The following is a 22,865-nucleotide window of genomic DNA, read 5'->3' on the forward strand; positions in this document are numbered from 1 at the left end:
CTTTTCCGTCACATGCCTTTGTTTAACCCTTAAAGGCCACCATAGGTGGAATCTCACCCCGTGCGGATTTCTGATTTTATTAAAAGGCGTGACCACATTGACAGTACTAATTTTGTAGCTATTTATTCACACTACACTGATAGAAAGATATAGTTGAATTCACTATAATCTCACTATATTTTATAGTTCATTTTGGCGTCAACCATATTTTTGTAGCAGGTGGAACCTGCAAAATATAGTAGAATAAACACAAATATGTAGTCAATGATTGTCTTAAATAATTGTTTAGTTACTTTTACCACATGTATATGGTAATTTCTCATTCACAAATATAGTGAGATTTAATATTCATATAGTTACGTCTCTCATCATTTAGCAGATATTCTGGTAATATTGACTATATAAAAGAGTTACTTTACCTACCATTTTATATTTGTATCCATACAATAACTTTAGTTTAACTTACTATAATTCTTAGCAAAGATATGATTGGTTATACTATGCCTATATCGTAATTATTACCGATATTATGGTAATACTTACTATAAATATGGTATTTCGGACTGTAATTTAGTTACTATATCATTATAGTTCCAAATATCATATACTCTTCTCTCAGTGTATCAATAGTGACATCATTATGATAAAACAGATCGATTCTCGCGTATACTTTGCTACAAACAATAATAAGCAGAGTTAGTTTAGGGTGACATTTGATGGTAGGTCTTTGATAGTAGGTTTACTCTAAGGGTTAAATATTAGGGGAGGGGTGTACGCAGATATTATATACCTTATGATACATTGTATACTGCAGTTTTGAGTACATGGGAAAGTAAATTTGCAAGAGTTGTCGCGATCATTGCTTTGAAAGGGAGACATATGAGAGAACACGCGGTGTATTGATTCCGCACAGAAGGAAGTAAAAGATTTTACGTGTCTCGAGAAATTCTATACGTGCTTATAAAATTCACGTACACTCTGACTTCTCAAGGCATTCTGTATTCGTACGTGCAATAATTCAAGATTCGGCAATTATATGGCAGTTGAACTTTTTTCTTGAGTCAACTTGACCCGCACGAGTGGCAACCCAGGGTTGATTATATCGCGCGGTCGCACGTATGTGGAGTTTCCGCGAGGAATTATTAACCTTCCGTGGAGAGAAGAAGCAGAAGAAAGTTCGTTTGTTATCATCACATGTCGTCCTTCTACTCCGCGAACGACTCGCGCTCATGCGAGTGCGACTCCCGGCGAATCGCAGCGAGGCTGGGCCAGAAATTGCAGGTGCAACGAGCCGCGGCGATCGATCGCACGGAAATAGAACCCGCTCTAATCCGAGAAACAAGGATACGATATTTTCCACGATACGCGACGAAGTTATTGGAAAACGGGCCCTCAGCTTGGAAATGTTCGCGAGAGACCAACGGAAGGATGACTCTCGTTCGTATTCAATAAAAATTTACCGCTCCGACATAAATTTGATATTTCTGCGACTATTCGGTAATTGCGAATTTACCGAAAAGACCAGAAAAATAAAATGGAATTTCGCAAAACGAGATCACTTTGAGCTGGGTAACATTCAACAGAGCAATCTCGCATAAAAACTTTTCAGGATATCCCCGAAACATTAAAAAAAGAAAAAGGAAAAGATCAAAAGGATAAAACTTTAACGCGAGAGACGAGAACCAGAAGAGAGATATTGGGAAAACTTTTCTCCGCTTTCTCAATCAAAATCGTATTTTTTCGAAGCATTATCATTGCAATCCGTATCTTTGTAGATTTTCTAATCAGACCCTCCCACTTCGGGAGGGGAGGGGAGGGGAGAGTTGAGAAAGATCCCATTTGGATAACAGAAAATATTCTATGCGGTAATTTAAATCTGTCTGGACTTTGGAGGAAATCGGACCGGATCCCAATTAGATCTCAAGAAATTTTTCACGCCCGACTCTCTTCCCTCTCTCGCTCTCCCCTTCCCCCCCCCCCCATTTCGCTCTTCCCTAATGAAAGCGAGCTACGGCAAAAATGTGAGGTGGTTACTTAACAGGCGGCGGACAGAGCTATTGTTAGCGCGCGTCTCGCGCGACGAGAACAAGCGTGTTCGCGCGTTTAGCTCCGTTAAACGTGATTAACCCGGAAAGAATCGGGCGCGCCGTTCTCGCCTCGCAGCTCGTCGCAATTGTACGAGGACAACGTGCGGTCCTCCTTCCGCCGTTTTTTCCCGTGGTGAAAGAAGAATCCTTGTAGCAGGCCTGCCCGGCCTTAGCTTTTCCGTCGCCGCGAAACGGATACGGACTCTCCATCGCATCTCTCCGTCGATGATCTTCGATTTCGTCTGCTTTTTAACCCACGTCCCCTCGCACTTGGCATCGATTCCTCCGCACCTCCGCTCGAATCTCAGAAGGAAAAAGGAGAGAGCCAGGCGATGTGAGAAAGAAGTAATGCTCAGTTTAATCGAACATGAAAAAAGTCACAGTTCCCGCGGACAGAAACGCTGCGGCCGTGAAGAATTTTTAGAAAATCTCTCCCAAATTCTTTTTGCCCCCCTCCCCCTCCCCTGAGAGAGCTACGCCGGTATATCCGGGGGTTGAGGAGTTCATTGGAAATATTTGAGACACCAGACGATTGCAAGTAGTATCAATCTTCTATTTCTTATATTTATACACTCGCCGACAATTTCACGGCTTTCCCTCGAATATTTAAATCTCACGAGACGTATTTCTCCCTCACGAATCACAGTATTTTAAACCTGACAAGAAGCACGCGGTAGGACATACGTTCTTAACATGATCGCCCGATCAAGCCTCTGGAGAGTCATTTGACTTCATTAGACTCCTCCCTCCTTCCCGTCCTCTGGCAACAAATGTCGAAGCACCCGCGAGAAAAATCGATGCGCGACGTGAACGCGCTCAAGAGAAAGTTCTCGACTTCACGTTGGGGGGGGGGGCGGACGTGGCGGGCAAGATAGACCAAAAGACACTTAACACGACAGACCGTGCGTCGCCGGAGCTCCTCTCCTCGGGCTCTTCCAGAGCTTTGAAATTACCGCGCGAAGTCGCTGCGTGTAACAAGCAAGAAAACGTAACCGCGGGGCTCGTCGCGAGTATACCGTTCGCCAAACAAAGCGAAACACGAGGGCGACTTGTCGCAGGCAAGCGCGAACTTTTACCGTTGCCTGCAGATCGCCGGTGCGTGTCTCTCTCTTTCCCGTCCCCGCCATGCCCTCACCTTTCCTCCGCCGAGTTTTAGTCGCGAGATTGTCATTGTTATCACGACGGCACGACATTTCTACAGTCACCACGTTATCGCCACGGTTTCTTCCTCGTTTTTTCTACGCCTCTGTCTTCCTCTTTCTCTCTCCCCTTCTCTCTCTCTCTCTCTCTCTCTCCTCCCCTCTCTGTCTTTGTCTCTTTCTCTCTCGAGTGTCAGGCTTGATTTGTACGTGGAGCGAGCCGTGGTCTTGCTCTGTAAGCCTTGAGCACCGTGACTTCGCTTCTGCGGGAACGTTTGCCCAAGCTTTGAGAAGCTTTAGCACGACTCCCAGCAGCGCGGGAAACGTATTCCGCGAGAAATTGCGTTGCAGTTTCGGGCCTAGGTCAAGAAGCTGAAGATTCATTGCTTTTCGTGATACTTTTGCGCGAGATCGGCTTGCTCTCGGGGCGGGGAGGGGGGCTTCGTCGGGATTTTGATACAATTTTACTCCGAAGTATATATCGATCGTTTTTCCTCCGACATGGCGGAAAGTGGTCGGAAAAAAAAAAAGCGACAAAATAAAATCGAGGCCAACTGTAAACGTATCGTGACGTTGAATTTTTTTAAATTAAATAATATCCGCAATTCGATACAGGTCGGTCCCTGACGATGAATTTTTTCGGCAAAGCGGCTCGATGGATCGCTCGAACGATCGTGCTCTCGCGCGTGGAAACTGTCGCGTTTCCTCGCAGGAATTACGAGTTTCACTCGAGAATCACTCGAGAGTTACTCCGCACAGAGACTCAGAGAAAGAGGGAGGGGGGAGGAGGGGGTGTGACGGAGAGAGAGAGCTGCTCTATTTAACACCCGGGGATTTGCATCGCTTAAGCTTAATCGAGTTAGTCTCGCATGCCGGTGAGATTCACCAAAGTATTCATTTAGGTGGCCGAGAACAAGCACGTACTATTCGTTACGGTAATCAAAAGAGAAACGCGGGAGGTGAGAGGGAGAGAGGAGTGTTATGCACTTGCACAGTACTGTCGAAAATTGAGATATCGAGTTATGGTTAACGATATTTCTCATTGGATCCCGGCTGAGTTCGTCGAGGAACTGCCTGGGAACTCGATGAAACTGTTTCAATAACAATATTACACGTCACCCGCGTGTACCTATCCATTTTGAGGCGAGGCTTTCGCGTTGATGAGTAAAGTTCTCCTCTTCTCCTCGAGGTCTCTCTCTCTCTCTCTCTCTCTCTCTCTCTCTCTCTCTCTTTTCCTCGCGCGCTCGAAACTGCTTTTCTTCCGAACGCAACGGCGGTGTAACGTCGTCCGATGTAATCTAACATGTGAGAGCGATCGATTTTGCTTTATTTACACGACGGGCTTGCAAAAGTCCGTCGGACTTAGTTGGATCGAAGGATGAGTCATCGGACCGGAACTTGATGAAAGATAGCAGAAAGAGCGGCGGATATCGATACTTCGGTGAAACATCACGTGCGTGTGCGTGTGTGTGCGTGTGTGTGTGTGTGTGTGTGTGTGTGATGCTTCGTCATTATTAACTAATAAGCACTATATATAAGTCAGAGGCTCACTGAAATGAGAGAAAATGTGACGACAGAAGAAGAGAAAGGCAGAAAAGATACAATCGGTCCGTTCTTTTTTCTTCGGGACGCAAACTTTGGCTGCGTTCACACGCGATTACAGGCGTAGAGATGTGAGATAACAAATTCCACACCGTTAATGAAGCTTATTGATGTTGGCAAAGTTGCGACTCGCGGTGGAGACCTAAAATTCTCATTAGGAAATTGTTGACCGCTTAAGACTTCATTAGACAGAGAAGAGTATGGTCGCTAAGCTACTTTTTTCTTTTTCATTTTGCGCCTTTGTGTGCTAAACGTTGCAACGAGCAACCTTGATACGATTTCACGGAGGAGCGAAAAATGTTTGGTCGGGTGGAACAATTTTCTGGTGAAATATGAACGACACGGAAATCCCGGCTGAAGTTACCCACATAGTTCAGTCCGAACGAGATCGAGGTTTTTAGTTAACTCAAACGGAATTGCGTGTGGTACTTTCTGTCGGACTTTTTCAGCCGTTCCTATTTCAGCAGAAAATTTATCCACTTTTGACCGTTTGAGCATCTTCCACTGTGTTCCATTAGTGCAGAGTTTAGTGTCATATTAACACCGCCATCGCCGTGACGGTCATCGGCGATCGTCGTGCGATAAGTACGTTGAAATATGTGTAACACGCAATCACTTGCATTTGCAAAATTACGAGTACGTTTTAACGCACGCTGATCGCTACGGCGGTCAGCAGCGACCGGCAGCCGTGATATCGCCGCGCTCGACACAAAAAGATAACGAATAAATTAATTATCACGCATAACGTACGCAGCGAGTGAAATATATATATATATATATATATAAATATACATGTATATAAAATAAACGAGCCAGGTTTATTTACCGCACATTTGGCGCTTGAGACTTGAGTCGAAGCGCTGAAATAATTAGCGGAAATTAGCTTGGCGGCGAACGGGTTAATAATGATGTAGAAGCGCGACATGCAAAGTGCATTGGTAAACAGATTAATTTTCGCTTATTAAATTTTTTCACACAGCATGACTACCTGCGCACATTGCGATGAATCTCGCTGCAACAGTCAGCTGCAACAGTAAACGGAAAGTCACTTTACAGTAAATACGGGGTTGATTAATGAAGAAATACCGGCTAAATATCCGGCTAACTAACCTCGAATAAGCCTCGATAAGCCGCTAACGTGACTGATTGCGTGACCGCGATATTCACTCTTGTTATTTCGCGTTCGTCTCTCGCATTTCAACGTTCCACGCGTTCGCGCGTTGTGAAAATAATTTAAGGCCTGTCCCGCGAAATTGGCCGCGTTCGGCAGAAAAAGCTGCTTACTAAGCGCTTAGTGATTATTATCTATGATTGGAGTATTCTTTTAGATCTTTAACAAATCCAGGGGAATGAACCAATCAGAAAATGTTTTCTTTGGAAACTTTGGTTTTATTTGCAAGTTTGAGAGGCCTTAAACTAACCTAGATACGTTTCCGTGATTGATCAGCTGATCGTCAAGATAATAAATAATAAAAAAATCTATATCTCTATTTAACATTACAAAATTAATGGCTAAAACCAAGTTTGTAAACAGAAATGATACATGGGTTGTGAACGTCCAAGCGTGATCAGCTGATTCACGGATTACGGGACGTTAGTCTAAGGCCTACCAACCTTATAACTTTGATTCTGTCTGTCTGTCTGTCTGTCACGACATCTTTGTGGGACGCGTTTAAATAACGCCGCGCGTTGTCTGTTTCAGCCGACGAAGCTCAACGTCTACAAGAACGATGCCGAAAGCTGGGATTACACGACGCCAACGTTGGGTGAGTCCGTCTCTCTTTTTCATCTACCTTATTTCTTTTTTTTCCTTTCTATCGATGTATGTACGTGTAACCTCGTGACACAAGAACACGCATATACACACGTACACGTACTCGCACACTTGTAGGGAGAAGACACGTAAAGCCACTCCTCGTGTCTCTCTCGACACGCGTTTCAGCGATCGAAGGGCACGGGTGCGGAGAAGACCGCTTCTTCGAACGTCGCGAGCGACCGATCGAAGAGCCATCCGACATACCCGACAGATTTTTCTCTGATTCTGAATATTTTTCTTTTCACTCAGTCCGAGCTTTTCTCCAACGCGCCACTGCACATTTCTCTCCTGGAGCTACATTCGTCAGCTTCTAAAATTCACATGTCACTAAGGGAGACTCCTTAACATCGGGTTGTGTGTGTGTGTGTGTGTGTGGTGTGTGTGTGTGTGTGTGTTTTGTGTGTGTGTGTGTGTGTGTATGTGTGCGCGCGCGCGCGCGTGTGTGTGAGATAAGTTCTCTCGGATTCTTCAGGCAAAGCGAAGTTGTATCTTCATGTTTGTCAAACGACGTGTACGCGAAGAGGTGGCGAGAGAAGATCGCAGACGAGAACGGCGTATTCGTTGTTTCGCAAAACGACCGACCACTGACCAAGGCTCACCTTCTCTTGCCTGAGAAATCCGGGATTGCTTCCTCATCGCCACGCAAGCCAACACCAAACTGTAACTACTGAAAGACCAAACAACGACAATTATGCTACTACATCCCTGACGTTAGAAAAATACGGTGAGAAGCGACAAGAAATTATAATTGTATTTTCACGTTTGTCGTGCGAAACGTATGCGAAATATGGCGGAAGATCAAAGATCTTCTCTCGAAAGGCAGCACATACAACATTGCTTCATAAAATTCTAACGACATCGAGATACACAATCGCCTCATTTCACCTGGAACATCCGACATTACTCATCACACGATCCAAATGCAAACTCTCAAGAGATTCGATTACAATGAATCGCGTCTCAGGTCTCCGAGACACATTCGGAGGCTCCGGTGGAAGCATACAATCTATCTCAATTGTCGCAGAAACGACGTGTGTCCAATCGCGGCCGACTTTCCCATCGCGGATCAGATTCCGGTGCGAGCGCCGTAGAATTTATTTATAATATTTACCGGGGAGAAAAGGAAAGCGGGTTCGCTCGAAAAAGCGCGGAGAAGCGCGAGCCAGCGATATTCCGATCGATATGTCTCCCCGCGGAATTTCATCCAATTGCCAGCAACGTCGTCGCACACGCGTGAAACGCGCACGATGGTGAACGATCGTCCCCGAGCATGTCGACGACGCGATTTCTCCCCTTTTTCGGTCGCCGTAGGTCGCGCACTTAGCGGGGAAAGCTAATTGGATCAAACGACGTTCCGGACGAGAGCACGAAAAGGTTTCTCGCGCGGAGGACCGGGAGTCTCTTTGTTCGTAAATATCCGATAAAATATTCCGTTTGCAAGAGTATCGACGGGGCGATCGGCGGAATTGGCGGCTGTCCGAGAGTGAAGAACGGTTCTTGGCATCGAATGTTCGGGAGATTCGGCTCCGACGAGCAGCAGAATTCGGCTTACCACCACCGAGCCGAAAACACGTTCGGATCTATCGTCGCCGCGCCCGTTCAACCGATTTCCTCTTCTCCGTGTGCGAGAAGGGCACTTTGTCCATTTGACGAAGAGATACTCCACGCGCTGTCGCTTTGATCCAGCGGACGCGCTTTCATCATACAAGCGACTCTCGCGTCGAGCTTCGATGTGGGACCGGCTCGTTTCGGTGAAAATCCATGAAAATTCACCAGACGACGCCAGGACGACGCGAAATTGAAAGCGCTCGGCGAGTGCGCGATCTCGGCAGTTGAAAGTTGCCGACTCGCGGCAGCCGACGGGGACGATCCAGCGGAACTCGAAGTGAACTCGTCGCTCGGCTGGCAATCGCACGCCGACCGGGATCCGCCGACGGATCGATTCGGCTTGGACGACACACGTGCCGTCGGCGTCACGACACAAAGACACGCGCGCAATCATTCGGACACCGCGGACTTGGCGTGAAACGTCACCGATAATCTCCCTCTTTCTCTTCCTCCCTTCCTCCCTCCCTGAATCACGCGCAGAGGGCTCGAATGCATCGTCCGGCGCAATCCTCCAGATCAGAGAATATCGAGTGCCTCCCGTTGGTACTTTCACACGTACCGCTGCTTGGTTCGCCGCGGGTCTGAAAGCGCGGGGGAGAAGGATAGGTCGAGTGATGAACGTGATGACAACACAAGTGCATGCGTTTTCATGGAAGGAAACGGAACGTCCAGGTCTTCTCACGGTCGAGTTTGATCCACGGCGACCAGGGATCTTTCCGGGCTCGCTTCTCGGGCGGAAGAGATGTTGGCCGCTGCGTCGTCGTCACGTTAATCCGACGAATCTAGCAGGCTTCCGAATTTTCCACACCCCGGTATTTTTCGCAGCCCGGAGAGAGAGTACGGTAGAATCAGCGTGACGACGACGAAGAACAAGCCGCGCCCTCCGCTCGACAACGAACGAAGGAGAGTTTCTCGCTTGCCGAGGCCGAAGTTGATCCGCGAGAATCGGGAGTTCCATCGCGACCGAGGGAGCCTCGTGTGTGCCAGCGTGTGCGTTTAATCGGCACCGCTCTGTCGCGGGCTCTCGAAATCGCGAGTTCACCTGTCGCAAATGCGCGTCAGCGGCGAGCAACCCTCCCGCGTTCCGCCCCGCTCCGCCCCATCGGGGGCGGAACGCAGAATCCGGTTGCCAAGCGATGACATTCTCGACTTGAATGGCCGGCCGCGGGGCGCCTCGCGCGTAATGCGATACTTCGATTCATCGCGCGCGTGGTTCACGTCCGCGGCACACGTCAGCCTGTGCTGAGTCGAATTCTCTTCCGATCGCACACGCACAACACTTGTACGCATCATACGCACGCAAGCTGGTCGAAAAGTCCGAGCCGGGCGCGCGCGGTCGCGCTCGCGAAAGCTTCCCACGAGTCACTGACCGACGGTGAAGGTATGCGAACCGTGACTCTCTCTCTCTCTCTCTCTCTCTCTCTCTCTCGCTTTCTCTCTCGCTCTTTTCCTCGCGCTCGCACGATAACAGCGGCGTGCGCGAAAACGGCCGTTCGGCGGCTCGGGGCCGCGGCCGCGTCGTGACGCATAAATTATTTCGAGTTATCTCGCGACATTAATTGCCGCGTTTCTTTCCCCCGAGCTAATGAAGATTACCAACGCCGCGAGCGAGCTGGGGCGGGACGCGCATATTAGCGCCGTTTCCGAGATAATCGTCCCGCGCGCGGCGCGCGAATTAGAGCGTGAAATAGCAATTACGCTAAGACACTCTAGCTACGCGGCTTTATTTCCGCGAGTAAATTCTCAAGATGAAAAATTCGCGCTGTGTGCGCGCGCGCGCGCTACCTTTCTTTCACCCTCCTCTCTCCCTCCCCCCCCCTTTCTCTCTCTCTCTCTCTCTCTCTCTCTCTCTCTTCCTGTCGCTCGATTTTTCTCCACCGTCCCGTGAAATCGGCGTAGCTGCGACAGGCGAGACCAACGAGGAGGGCAGCCGCGCGCGCGCGACTTTCTACTCATTTGTTACGAAATTGTTATCAATTCGCCCGCTTGAACGATAACTCGCGCTCGCTTCAAACAGAGACGGACAAGTAATGCGTCTGCCCGCATCTTTTCGGACGACTCGTCCCTCAGGTGCGAAGAGATGAAAGGGATGGAAACAATCGTGCGATTTTACCAGCCGTTCATCGACGAGCCTCCATGCCGGAATCACGCGAGCTCGTTTCCTGAGCCCGCGGATTCGTCAGGATGAGCGACTCCCGGCCGGAAATCCGTTCGAAAACGCAGCACGCTTGCACATTTCGTTGAGACAGACGGGGACGGTGAACGGACCAAGAGGCGCCGCAGTCGCCTTTTTCTCTCTCTCTCTCTCTCTCTCTCTCTCTTTCTCTCGATGCAACTTTGTTCTCAAACTCAAAGCCACCGAGCAATATGGCGGCCGAGCGACTCCTGCACGGGGAGTACGCCTGGCTGAATTAATGAAGCAGCCGGGCGCGTTTCCGTCGAAGAAAACGTAACACGTCTGCCGCTCCGCGACTTTCATCGCGTTGATTTGAAGAAACTTTCCTCTCCTTCGAGGCTAAAGCGAGACGAGAGATAAACTCTACACTGATGCGCCTTCGCGAGGGAGCAAGGGGAGAGACGCCTAGGTCGCGGATTGCGGACGTGCGAGTCGGCCGTTATGAGGACTGACAAGCGGGAGTAATATTTAAGTCGGCAGATTAACGGGGCCGCTGAAGTTCGAGAACTGCTTTGAAGTTCGCAGGCCGCCGCGTGTTGTGTCGTGTTGCTCGTAGCAATTAGCGGCGGCGGCAAGCAGTCGCAGCGGAATATCGCGTGCCAGGTACAAACCCTAAACGGGATTTCGGCGGAACGACGAGCGTGGCCGGGCACTCGAGGAATTCGCCCCAATTACGCGCGCGGCCTGACGTTCCGTCACCAGCAGGCGCCTCGCCAGCCAATCGACGTCCGCGAGCTTCCCGGCCGCGCGGAAATCTCGCGAGTCCTCGGAGACGAATTTCCCCGCTAATTGCCGTCGTTTTCGGACTACGACGAGCGGGCGCACCTCTGCTCGCTATTGCGCGAGGTTCTCCGTCATATCCGCCTGCGCGTCGCGTCGCGTCGCGTCGCGTCGCATCGCGTCGCATCGCGTCGCGCTGCCGCTGGTGGCGGTAAATCCGTCTCTGAGAAAATTACAACTCGCACGCACGCACGCGACCTCGTCATTGCCGCGCGGTGAATTTTGCAAAATTGGATTACGGCTAGGAATAGATCTCTCGCGCGGAAGCATCGATTTCCCGCTCGCGCGGCCCGCCGCGCCGCGCCGCGCCGCGCCGCGCCGGCAGTGATTACGTCCTCCTCGAATATTTGCTGAACGATATTGAGGGATATTATTACTGGTTTGCGCGCGGAGATCCTCTTGAGGTGAACCACACACCGACAGGTGTGTTCCTCTGCGTGTTTCGGCCACGCTGCCATGCGTGCGCCGTTTGCGCTGCTTTTCGCGACGCGAGAATGTTGTGACGTTCCGTAATCTCGTACGATCCTCCTTCTCTCACCTCCGAGCGTAAAATATCTCGAGCAAGGAAGAATTTTAAATATTGAAAGCTCTTCAAATCGTTTACGGTTTGAATTTGCGTCGCGTGTAATTGCATCGGGCCATACTTTGCGCTCGGGCAAAGCTTGATTCGACAACATCCCCGCGCTGCAAATGCCCCGCGTCTTTCATCTTGCGTTGTTTCATTCTTTCCTTCTTTTATAATACATACGTTCGCCTCGTGCGCGATATTATTATTATTATTATTATTATTATTATTATATTACACGGAGCGAGTCCCCGCGGGCCTCGGGACTCGGGACTAAAAATATCCCCCGTCGAAAGAGCCATCGGGAGGCTGTGAATCTTCTCCTCCGCCCAACATAATCGACATTCTCCGCTATTCGAAGAGCCCGTGGGGCTCGAGAATAACTCCGTACAAAACTGGAGCAGTCTGCCAAATGCACGGTCGTAAAATTGGATCAGTCCCCCCGATACAGCCGTCCGCGCCACTGGATAAAACAGCGCCCGCGCTAGCGCTTATTGATAAGTCTTATCAATTCCTCACTCCCTCTTTCTCTTATCACTGAAAGAGTGACTCGATTACGTAATACCCGCGGGTACTCGCGTCGACGAAACCGGTCCGCCGAGCTAATTGCATCGGAGATAGGTCAGGTCGATCGCGCGCCGTGCGCCTGTAACCTTTCCACTCTCGCATCCGCATCTCGCGCGCGCGCGAATGAAAGTTTCATTAGGTCTAGAGGCGATATCGCGCGCGCGCTCGCTCGCGAGTGCGCATTTCCGCGAAGGAGAAACGGCCGTGCCACTTTTGCCCCCGCTCGCGGGATGATCCGCGACGGGGCTGGGGGGAGAGAGAGAGAGAGAGAGAGAGAGAGAGAGGGATATCGATCCCCCCAGCGAGGGCGCGCGGTCGTCGCGCGAGCCATTTATCGCGGGAGTGGCATAAATCAAGTTTTGAAGGGTGATCGCTTTAAATCGGATAGCGCGATAAGAATATGCGCTTCCATCTATTTCACGACGAGGGACGATCTTAACGAGAGACGCGCTCGAAGCTTGAACCCGCGTCTTCCCTCGCCATCCGGGAGATGGATGACGCGCGCGGCGTGGACGAGCGGTTTGAGAGGCTTGCATCGCACCGGCGTGATCAGGCCCGATGAAATTGCCGGTTACCGTGATTACATAAATCGCCGTTTGAGGAAGTCGCGCTAGCGTTTTTCTCCCGCGGCGACACTCGTCGGGACGATTAATCAAAACTGCGCACGTTTGAGCCGCGTGTGTTGTAAAATGTGTATGTTAACATCGAAACTACCGGCGATTAACGACCCCTTTCCACCGCACCGCGGTCGCTTTGAGAGATAAAAATAATCCGCGGGGTTTTGGGGAGGGGGGGAGGGAGAGAGGGGGGTTCCTTGATTTCATCTCCCGCAATTTTCATTCAACGTCGATTGAAAGATACGAAAATTCACCCCTGCCCAAGTTGAGTGATCCTCACGGGAAACTGCCGACGGGTCACACTTTGGCTCCCCCTCGCTGCTGCTTTCATCCCTTTATCCGAACTTGTCGCTTTGATGGAATTTGTCACCTAAATTCTACCGAGGAACAAATACGTCCCATTAATATACAAATAGACAAATCTACCGATTTATTTGGTTTAGTGCTAAGTAGCGCGCACTCGCTCGGTCTCCCCGCGAAAGGCACCATCTGGAGAGGGAAACAGAGCGAGAGCGAGAGAGAGAGAGAGAGAGAGAGAGAGAAAGAGAGAATAAAAAATCCGCTCTTAGGACACGGGAGCAATTAGCCGCGAGTGTGCGGAGCGGAGCGGAGCGATAACCGTGCGTGGCCGCAAACGTCGCCGGCCGCCTCGAAATAAACCGCGCGGCCTAACTCATCCTTGTATTTTAATCAGGCGCGCTTGAGAGCAGCATTGTGCAGCGCCGGCGCATCTCCATCGTCGCGATTCTCCGGGCGATTAAGATCCGCGATTAATCTGCAGCGCACCGCGCCTGCACAATTACACCCGCAGAAATAGCGGCTTCGGCTAGGCGCGATCAATCCACCCCGATCGCGTTGCTCCCGATTTTCTCTCGCACGAGGAAGACGCGCGCGATCCGCTATTCCGATTTAGCAACGGTGACGACGAACTGCCACGACGGCGACGGCGGCGACGGCGGCGGCGGCGACGAGTCGTCCCCGCCGTTCGTCGCCACGCGGTGTGTATGTATAAATGTCGCGAGGGCGACGCGCACAAAAGCCGCCGACGACGTCGGCGTCGGCGTCGACGTCGACGGTGGTGAACAAAGCCAAGTTTGTCCCGAGAAAGTGGGAGCGGATTGATGCAATTTTATTACAGCGTGCGGCACGGGAAAAGAGATACCTGAGTGCACGATTAAATAAACGAAGGCGTCGTTTCACCGGTGGCCCCGAAGCGAGAGCGTGATGGCGGGGAGGGGAGGGGGGGGGCTCCACTCGTCTTTGTCCCGCGAAGATTGAAACTTCAACGCGGAAGAAACGGAGAGATTCAAAAGCGGCGGCGGCGAATCTTCGCGTGGCGGAGCGAGCAGTCCGCCTGTGCCGACGGCTTCATTCGGACGGACCGTAGTTATCCCCCGGAGGAGACACCCCCGTCGCTTAAAATTCAGGCGAGCGTCTATTACGTCGTGTCTTTTAACTCGGATTTATCTCGGAACGGACCGCCGAGGATTGCGAGAGAAGAGGATAGGTAGAGACTAGAGATGTGCGAGTGAAGAATTTCTCATGTCGAATCGAATGGAATCTATGAAATTTCACTCGAATTCGAATCGAATCGTTAAAAAATGTAATATGACTGTTAAACATGCAAATAATGATGGAAGATTTTAATATGAAAGGGAATATCGATATTGATTGCAATATCATCTTAAAGTAAAACATGTATTTGAATAATTAAAGTAACTTATAATTAAGTTATTAATTATAAGTTAAGTTAATCACAAGTTAAGCGTTCAAACATACAGGCTTGGATGGCCCGTTTTGTAGATGATGCACGCAAACGATAATGTATTTGATTCCTATTCGAATTATTCGGATTCGAATCGAATCGAATTACATTAGATTCGATTCGATTTGATTCGAATTCGAATAGTTCGCACATCTCTAGTAGAGATTGAGGCGTTTCGCTCTTTATTTAACGCTCTGAAGGTTAAATATTATCGGATTTGTTTATTGCATTTTTGTACAGCGTATATACTTGTTAATATCATCACACGTTGTACCTGATTACGTATAGCGAGAGCTATATTGTTTTAATTTCAAACAATACGAAATATGCAATATGATTGAGGACGAAGAGAGAGAGAGAGAGAGAGAGGGTGGGGGGAGAAAAATAAAGTATTCTCCTTCTTTCGTCAGGAAGTTCTTTTCTTGCCGCGCGCATACATGCGGATGAAAATGCATTTATACATACATATATTAGCCCGAGGACAGCATCCCCGCCTGCTCGACATGGAACATTTTGCTCCGCCGACCTAATGCATTCATTCATAATAAATTCGGCGAGTAACTTTTTAATGGATCTCGCGATTCTATGACTATAGAACGGCTCTCTCGCGTTTCTTTTCCCTCGCGCTCTCGACGTTCCGTCGCGAGCCGAACTTGGGCCGCGGAAGTTTCCATTGTTTCGAGAGCTACGTATTCCGGGACGAGAGAGACAATTTGAGTCGCGCTGCTAACAGGATGTCGACACATTTTCCCTCTCTCTCTCTCTCTCTCTCTCACGCTCTCTCTCTCTCTCTCTCGCGCGCGCGCGCGCGCGATTATTAAATTCCGCCTGTCGCCGATATATTTATTCCACAATTGGTCGCGATTAAGACTCGCATTCACAATTCAACGAGACTGTTCCGCTAGCGGCAGACCTCGCTCTCTCCATATTTTCGAGAATACGTACGTTAATAGACGATGAGCCGCCTTTCCACCGTTGTCTTTTCCGAAATTCTTTTCGGAAATAATTTTCCGAAAGAAGAAGGACCGACGGCTCTGAAATTTTTTCCACACAACTTGTCGGTCTTACTTTTTAGCGGTTTATCGGTGAAATCTCCGATGTAGTTCGGGGGAGGGTGAGAAATAAAAGTGCGAAACAGCACGCTGAGAACCCGAAGACAGTCTCTCGCGCGGAGAGAGCGTCAAATTCACTCGCAAATCTGGCAAACATCTCAGCAGTCGAGTGCTCCGTCTTCTTCCAACTGCGCGAGCAGAGTTGGACGACATCTTAATGCATTACACGCGGCGCAAGTTTCAATGAATTCTCACGAGACTCATTTCATGACACAGCCAGCTCGAGCGATGCGCCTGTTGTCGCGCGATCACCTCGAGTGTGTGGCCGAGAGCGAACTCCTTCGAGAATCGCAGGCGCCCGTTGCAGCCGGAATAAATTTCTGCGTTGATTATTTCGGCCGCGCGTGTCACGTCTTACAAAGTTTATAACGCGCGCGCCCGATAAATTTTCGGTGTAATTACCTCGCGCGGAGCGACGTTAGCGGAGCGGAATTTCCGCGGTAATAACTTGCTCTCGCGCGTTACGTCCTCCCCGAATTAACGAACTTTCCTCGCTAATTGTCACCGATGTAACGCTGTTGCGAAGGTAGATATATGCGTTATCCCGTATCTTCGAGTAATTCCGAACCAGGCGAACGACGGATCTGAACACAGCGCCGCGCCCGATAAGGACTGATAATTGAAATATCACGAGACGAACATTTCGGCGCGTAACGATGTGATTTCGCCGGCAAAGTCGCCGCGAGCGTGCGCTGAAATATGTCGAGGGCCGATATCTTCCTCCGCGGAAAACTCGTCCACGAAATCACTGGCGAAAGCTAGCCCACGCGATAAGCACGATAAGCACGATGCGATTCAGCGAACACAATGAAATCATTTTCGCAGAATGCCGGAGCAACAAAAAATGCAGACGAGAATAACGCGAGCGGGAATAACTTCCCGCGTAGAAGATAACGTCGGGGAATTATCGCACGCACTTTTGCCGAGTTACATCGCTCGGTGTCGAGTGTACTAAGTCTACGAAAATGGGGAAATTACAAAGTTCGTAAGGTTATAAGAAAATTGACCAGTCGATTATTCCACTTGCGGCCGAAGAATAATCAATTGCGATTGATAAATTTCTTTTTTCTTATTTGCCTTGCAACTTGGGACTTTGACTTCTTGCGTAAACTCCGCGCTGTACGCACGATATTAACTGCCACCGGCGAACCGGTCCTAAATCTCGCAGATATCACATTTAACCCTTGAAACCCTATCATCAAATATCAGGCCAAGCTAACTTTTTTTTCCTTATATTTATAATTAAATACATGGGGGGGAATTGATCTTTATGATAATGTTGTACTGACAGTATGAACGAACAGCCGTAAAATTGAAGTGTTGCCAATGATTATCTCGTTTCTTAGCGAGAGGAAATTCGCACCGGTTGAAATTTCATAATAAGCTTTGAAAGGTCAATCCTTTATAATCTGAATTAATTTACTTAAAACCTTATGAATTTTTTGTCTAATTGAGTAGCTTTCGACATCCCGTATAGAAATTTCTCAGGATTTTCCCAGGTACAGTTTAGATTCCAACTACGTAGAATACCCAAATTTGTCTCAAAATAGATTATCCCATCACGATACCAATTAGAAATCCCATTCTTGTCCCAAAAATGGAGATTCTCTATCTAGAATCGGAACAGAAATAACGTGTAAATTCCAACCCTTTTTTTACTAATGCAATAGGAATAATACAAATGTTTTTTGTCTTAAATTGTGTTCCATATTCGGACGTAATATAATACATTTTCGTTTTATACAATGTATAGAATATATTTTTATATTTGAAGATAATTTGATTAATTCGTACATGTGTAAATGAAGATGAGTTTGTCGGATATTTATATATATTCTTTATTTTTTTTAGCTTGAAAGCCTTCTATTAATATGTTTTCATAATTATTTCTCTCGCAAACAATTTGAATTATTTTAAAAATCGAATCAATATATATATATATTATTAATTCGGTTATGTATATACATTATTGTTGTATATATAAGAGATAATTATTATATATTAATATTTACAACAAAAAATTTATATGGTTTTAAATATCCATTCATTCATTTATTTTATAAAAACTTCTCACAAAATATTGCTTCAAGTATTTATGCTTTAAATATTTACATTTTACAAGTACATGTGTGTACGCATATGTATGTAAAGTGTAAATATTTAAGATATTGTACATCTCATTCTTATCATAGAATGTAAAATGAAAACCAGAAACATTTTTGGGAAAACGTTGGGAGTGACCAAACAGAATCTATTTGTATTTCCCATTTAGAATCGCATTTTTAAAACATTACACTTCTAACTAGAATCTGTATAGATTTCCCAGTTAGAACCCAAACATATTTTGGAAAATCGGGATAGAACCCAAATAGATTCTAAAACATTTTCTATACGGGACGTTATATAACGGGACATAAACGACAGAAAAATAAATTTTCGAACAATTTAATTAGATACAGTGAGCGATACTTTCAAGTACCGTCAGGATATAAAGGGTCAAGCAATGACGATACGGCAATTCCGCGGCTGCGCGCGGAATAAATGTCGCGACCTCTGCGGGGGGGACTCTAACCTTGCCGGGCGGGAGAGGATCGGGATACATGCCTCTCGCATGCGAAACAAGGTGGCTCGACGTAGTCGCGTCGGAATAAATCTTTCGCCACGCCAAAGGGGATTTAAGTTGGCGCGCGGCGGCTCGCGAGACCGCGACCGGCTTGGCCTCGATCGCGCAGCGGAAGCGGAATAAAGCCGCCCGCTCTCTTTCGGCTTTGCCCGAACGCGCGGTTTGCGAAACGGAGACGAGATGAGACGAGACGAGACGGGGATGGATTGATCCGTTGCATAAAACTTTAAAACTCCAATTCAGCGATCCTCCAGCGGCAGAGCGGGGCGCGCGACGGGGCGTGCAGCCCGGGACAAATGGCGCGAGAAATCGGCCGGCCGGCCGGCCCTGGAGGAGGTCCTCGGGGGCGCGCCGCTCGGCGAGTTTAATGTCGTCTCCCCGGGTTTTCCCGATACCCCACCGCCTCGGACTTCCGCATCTAGCGCCGGCCGAAAGAAACGATATTATTTTCGGGACGGATCCGCGAGAACCGGATCAGCGCAGGAAGCCGGTATAAATGATGAAAGCAGCTCCTCGTCGCGTGCGGCTCCGAGAACATTGTAATGCGGCAGTGGGGAATAGGCTGTCCTCTTTTGAGCAGTGAAATAAATCATCAGGATCTTCGGTCAGTGTGCAGTCAACCGAATCCGACGGTCCCGGGGAATCTCACTTTTGTACTCTCGATAGAACGGAAAATCCAAAGAAACAGGATTCTAATGTTGAGTAGTGAGACGGGCGAGAGATCCTGACTCGATTTTCGGAAAATCGATCTTTTCTCCGAAACTTGATTTCCTTCCGGTTCAGTTTCTGCGCAAATCGGTTCAACGAAGCAAGCTTCTCTGACGAGAAGAATCGGTTTGTAGAAAAATCGAGCGGAGAAGGATCGCACGTAAAGGCACACCTAAAGGACCGCAGGAGAAACGTCGGTTTCGCGAATGTCGCGAGTCGAGATCGCTCAAGCGCGGATATTAGAGTCGATCCCGATCAGACTTCGGAAAGCGGTGCGAATTCGCCGCCATTGCGTCTCCTTCGATTTCTGCAACTAATAACCCACAATCGGCGAGACCGGACCGCAGGATATCCAGAGAGGAGCCGCGGCGGGTCCTCCGCGACCGATCCGCGGGATGAGAACCGTCGGCGTCGGGGAGGGCCGCGCGCGCGCGCGCGCGCGCTTCCACATTGCGAGGCGAGAAGTGATAAAAAGCGTCGTCGCGGCGGAGACTCGGGCCGAGTGCAAGAGGGTTAATCGCCACTCAAGGCGATTCTCAAGGCGGCGCGCGATACCAGGCGCTGATTTATCGGCGCGCGGAGCGCAGCTGCGACGCAAGACGTGGCGTGCGGCGAGTTATGCGACGTATGCGTTATGATTGACTGTCTCCGCGCGTCTCGACGCGCCGAATATCCGGGATCGGCATACCTGCCGCGAGAAGAGGAGGCGTGCCGTGCGCGCGTCAAGCGCGACGCGACGCGACGCGACGCGACGCGACGCGACGCGACGCGCCGAACGTCTCCTCGTTGGAGATTTATGAGTTCGCCCGGCGTCCGTGAGAGACGAACACGCCCGTTAACGAGCAAAGTGTCGACAAAGGCTTTCGGAGCTGCCGACTTCCCCGGGCGAGAAGCCGGCCTTCGCGAAGATCGTTGAGCGGCGAGAGAGAGAGATTGCCCCGCGAGATCGCGAGAAGCTCTCGCACTCGCGCTGACCGTTCGGCCGAGCTGACGTCGACGAGCCGAAGGCTCCTCCTTTGGTCGCGTGATAGAAAAGCTTTAATTCGCTGTTTAACTCGTTAAAGCTCTTGTCGCCGAGTTTTCGACGAATCGGCGTAGACGCGAGAGAGTGCGAGAGTGTGCTGGTTCGCAAAAATGTCTGAGATACTTCGTCGTACGTCTGTCCTCTCGTACATGCGACTAAAATTTTCAGATAGTTGCGAAGAATCGTTAATGAAATTATATAGAATAGAAAGCAACGAAATGAGTGAAATTGCCGGTGGAAAATGGAAAATATTGATGAGATTAATACTTCGTGCTAAATACATCGAGAGTGACTGAAACCGCTCGATGACGTCGACCTTCTCTTCAGGTCCCCCCCCCCCTCCTCCCCCCCGTCTCTTCGCTCTTGCGAAAATTTTGCCGGGGGCGGTCTTTAGTGTCGCCAAGGGCTGCCCTCGCCCCTGAAGAAGCTCGATTAATTTCACGACGGTGACGGATGTACCGTGGAATAAATTAGAGAGCCGATCGACTCGGACGTTATCGAATTGGAATTTACCGATGATAATAATTATGTTAATCGGCAAGCCGCGAGGGTGATTAGTCACGTGAGCGATTAGCATCGGGCAAAAATTGTGACTGATCGATTCTGCGTGCGCGAGGGTTCGTCGCGATGTAAGGAGAGTGACGGTGATTTATTAAATTACCGAACAGAGAGTAATGTGACGCCGAGACTCGTTCTTCTGTTTTCTTTTCCTTTTTTCTTCGAGAATGCGTGAGGGGCGTTGCCGCGAAGATGATGATGATGATGATGATGATTAATGCGATGACTCTCCGCGGGTCGAGCAGAAACGGTCCGTGTCGCAATGAGTCTCGTTAAACCGCAGATAATAGTAACGCGAATGGCCGTCATTAATTATTGCTAACAATGTTCTCGCGCAAAGGGAATAAACCGCGACGGTTTTACGCGATACGCGCGCGTAAACAGAGTTGCCCGTAACGTTTTAATGATCGCAGTCTGAAATTACTTGTGTCAACGTAACGCGGCGAATCACGCGGCGTGTGACGCACGTATGAATGTCGCGATCGAATAAACAACGGTGCATTTCGCGATGGAACCGACATGGGGTATATATATTTTCTTTTTTTCTTTCTTGTTAACGCGTTCACCGCAATAGCGGTCCCAAAGTGTGACGACGCTGCGATATCGATAGGTTACCGCTAATTCGTGTTGCGTGTGAAACGTGAACAACTGCACGTGCAACAAACTGCACGCAGTATGCACAGTCTGTCCCAGATCCAATGAGACTGGTCTAAAAAAAAATACAAAGCGTTTATTATTTTGATTTTTTATTCTTGTTTATTCAAAATAGTCTCCTTCTGAGTCGATACAGCGCTGGAAACGTTCAACAAATTTTTCGAAACATTTCTTATACTCATCGGCTGGAGAATGGCCTTTAGTATGGCGGTCGAAGTCTTTTGGATGACCGGGATGGTATCGAAACGATTTCCTTTCATCGGCAATTTCAGTTTGGGAAATAGCCAGAAGTCGCACGGAGCCAAATCAGGTGAATACGATGGATGATCGATAACAATGATTTTTTGGTCAAGAATTCATGATGTACCATGATGGCTTTGTGCGATGGTGCATTATCGTGCAACCTTCCGTTTGCCCAAATCTTCGGTCAAAATTCGATAGACTGTGCTTTTCGGTATCCCAGTTTCCTCTTCGATGAGTCTCGCAGACACACAGCGGTCGCTTCGAAGAATTTCCTTGACTTTCTCGATGTTTTCTTCATTGCGAGTGGTTTTTGGCGGCGGTGCTCGGTCATCGTCTGCAAGGTCCTCACGACCGTCACGGAATCGGCCAAACCAACGGAAAACCTGTGCACATTTTTTAGCGTTTCGTACGTTTCTGCACCACTTTTACCCAATTTAAAAGTTGGTTTTTCGACCGACGTACACAAAGTGACTTTACATAAAATGTCAAACCACAGTGAAATATCAACCGAATTCGCTCAAATTTTGAGGTTAAGTAGATGAAGAGTAGAGCATTCACCTACCATCATTCATTCATAGATATCGCTGCGCTAAGAACTTGGTGGAACCAGTCTCATCCAGTATCTGGGATAGACTGTGTAGTCGATGATGAAAAAAGGGGCCGACGAGCATACGTCTCGTGAATTGCATTTGTTTGCCGTATCTTTGGCCGTATTCAAACTTGAGTTATGTAGCGGAATAATCAACGAATATCAGCACGCCGATCACACTGTGTGTATTAATTAATACCTCGACAATCATCGCGGTTGTTTGCAACGCGCGCCATAGGACTTTTTTTATTCAGCTTGACGAGTTCCACCTGCGCATGAATGAATATACGCATTGCGGTTTCAGACACCCTGTATATATATATATATATATATACACCTGCGTTTTACGTATTTTCCGGCGAATCCCGCTGGCCGCTGGCTATTGGATAGAGCGGCGGCCGGCTTAAAATTAACGCGACGAAATTAATTATCCCCGTAATGCAGCACGCCGTAATTACGTGACGAGTGCTATCTGTCGTGGGGGTGGGGGGAGGGGGGGCGGACAGGCGAGATAAATCCTCGTCAGGCCGGCGAAGGTCATTACGCTCAGTATACGCGATTATCGCATACGTATAAGGAAAACAAAGCTCTCGGCCGCCGTAAAACCGGCGACCGACGCGAACGACGCGGCG

General features: G+C 48.8%; 1 protein-coding gene across 2 annotated transcripts in view; it reads left to right on the forward strand.

Moving 5' to 3' along the window:
* The window catches only part of sm (heterogeneous nuclear ribonucleoprotein L), a 240,406-nt gene that overhangs the window by 163,430 nt on the left and 54,111 nt on the right, over positions 1–22,865 (forward strand). For both annotated transcript variants that reach the window (XM_011140892.3, XM_011140899.3), the window contains exon 6: positions 6,531–6,594. In XM_011140892.3, the coding sequence (XP_011139194.1) occupies positions 6,531–6,594 (64 nt within the window). The remainder of the gene's footprint in view (positions 1–6,530; positions 6,595–22,865) is intronic.

This window comes from Harpegnathos saltator, unplaced genomic scaffold (genome assembly GCF_003227715.2).
Source record: "Harpegnathos saltator strain DR-91 unplaced genomic scaffold, Hsal_v8.6 scaffold16, whole genome shotgun sequence".
Classification (NCBI taxonomy): Eukaryota; Metazoa; Arthropoda; class Insecta; order Hymenoptera; family Formicidae; genus Harpegnathos; species Harpegnathos saltator.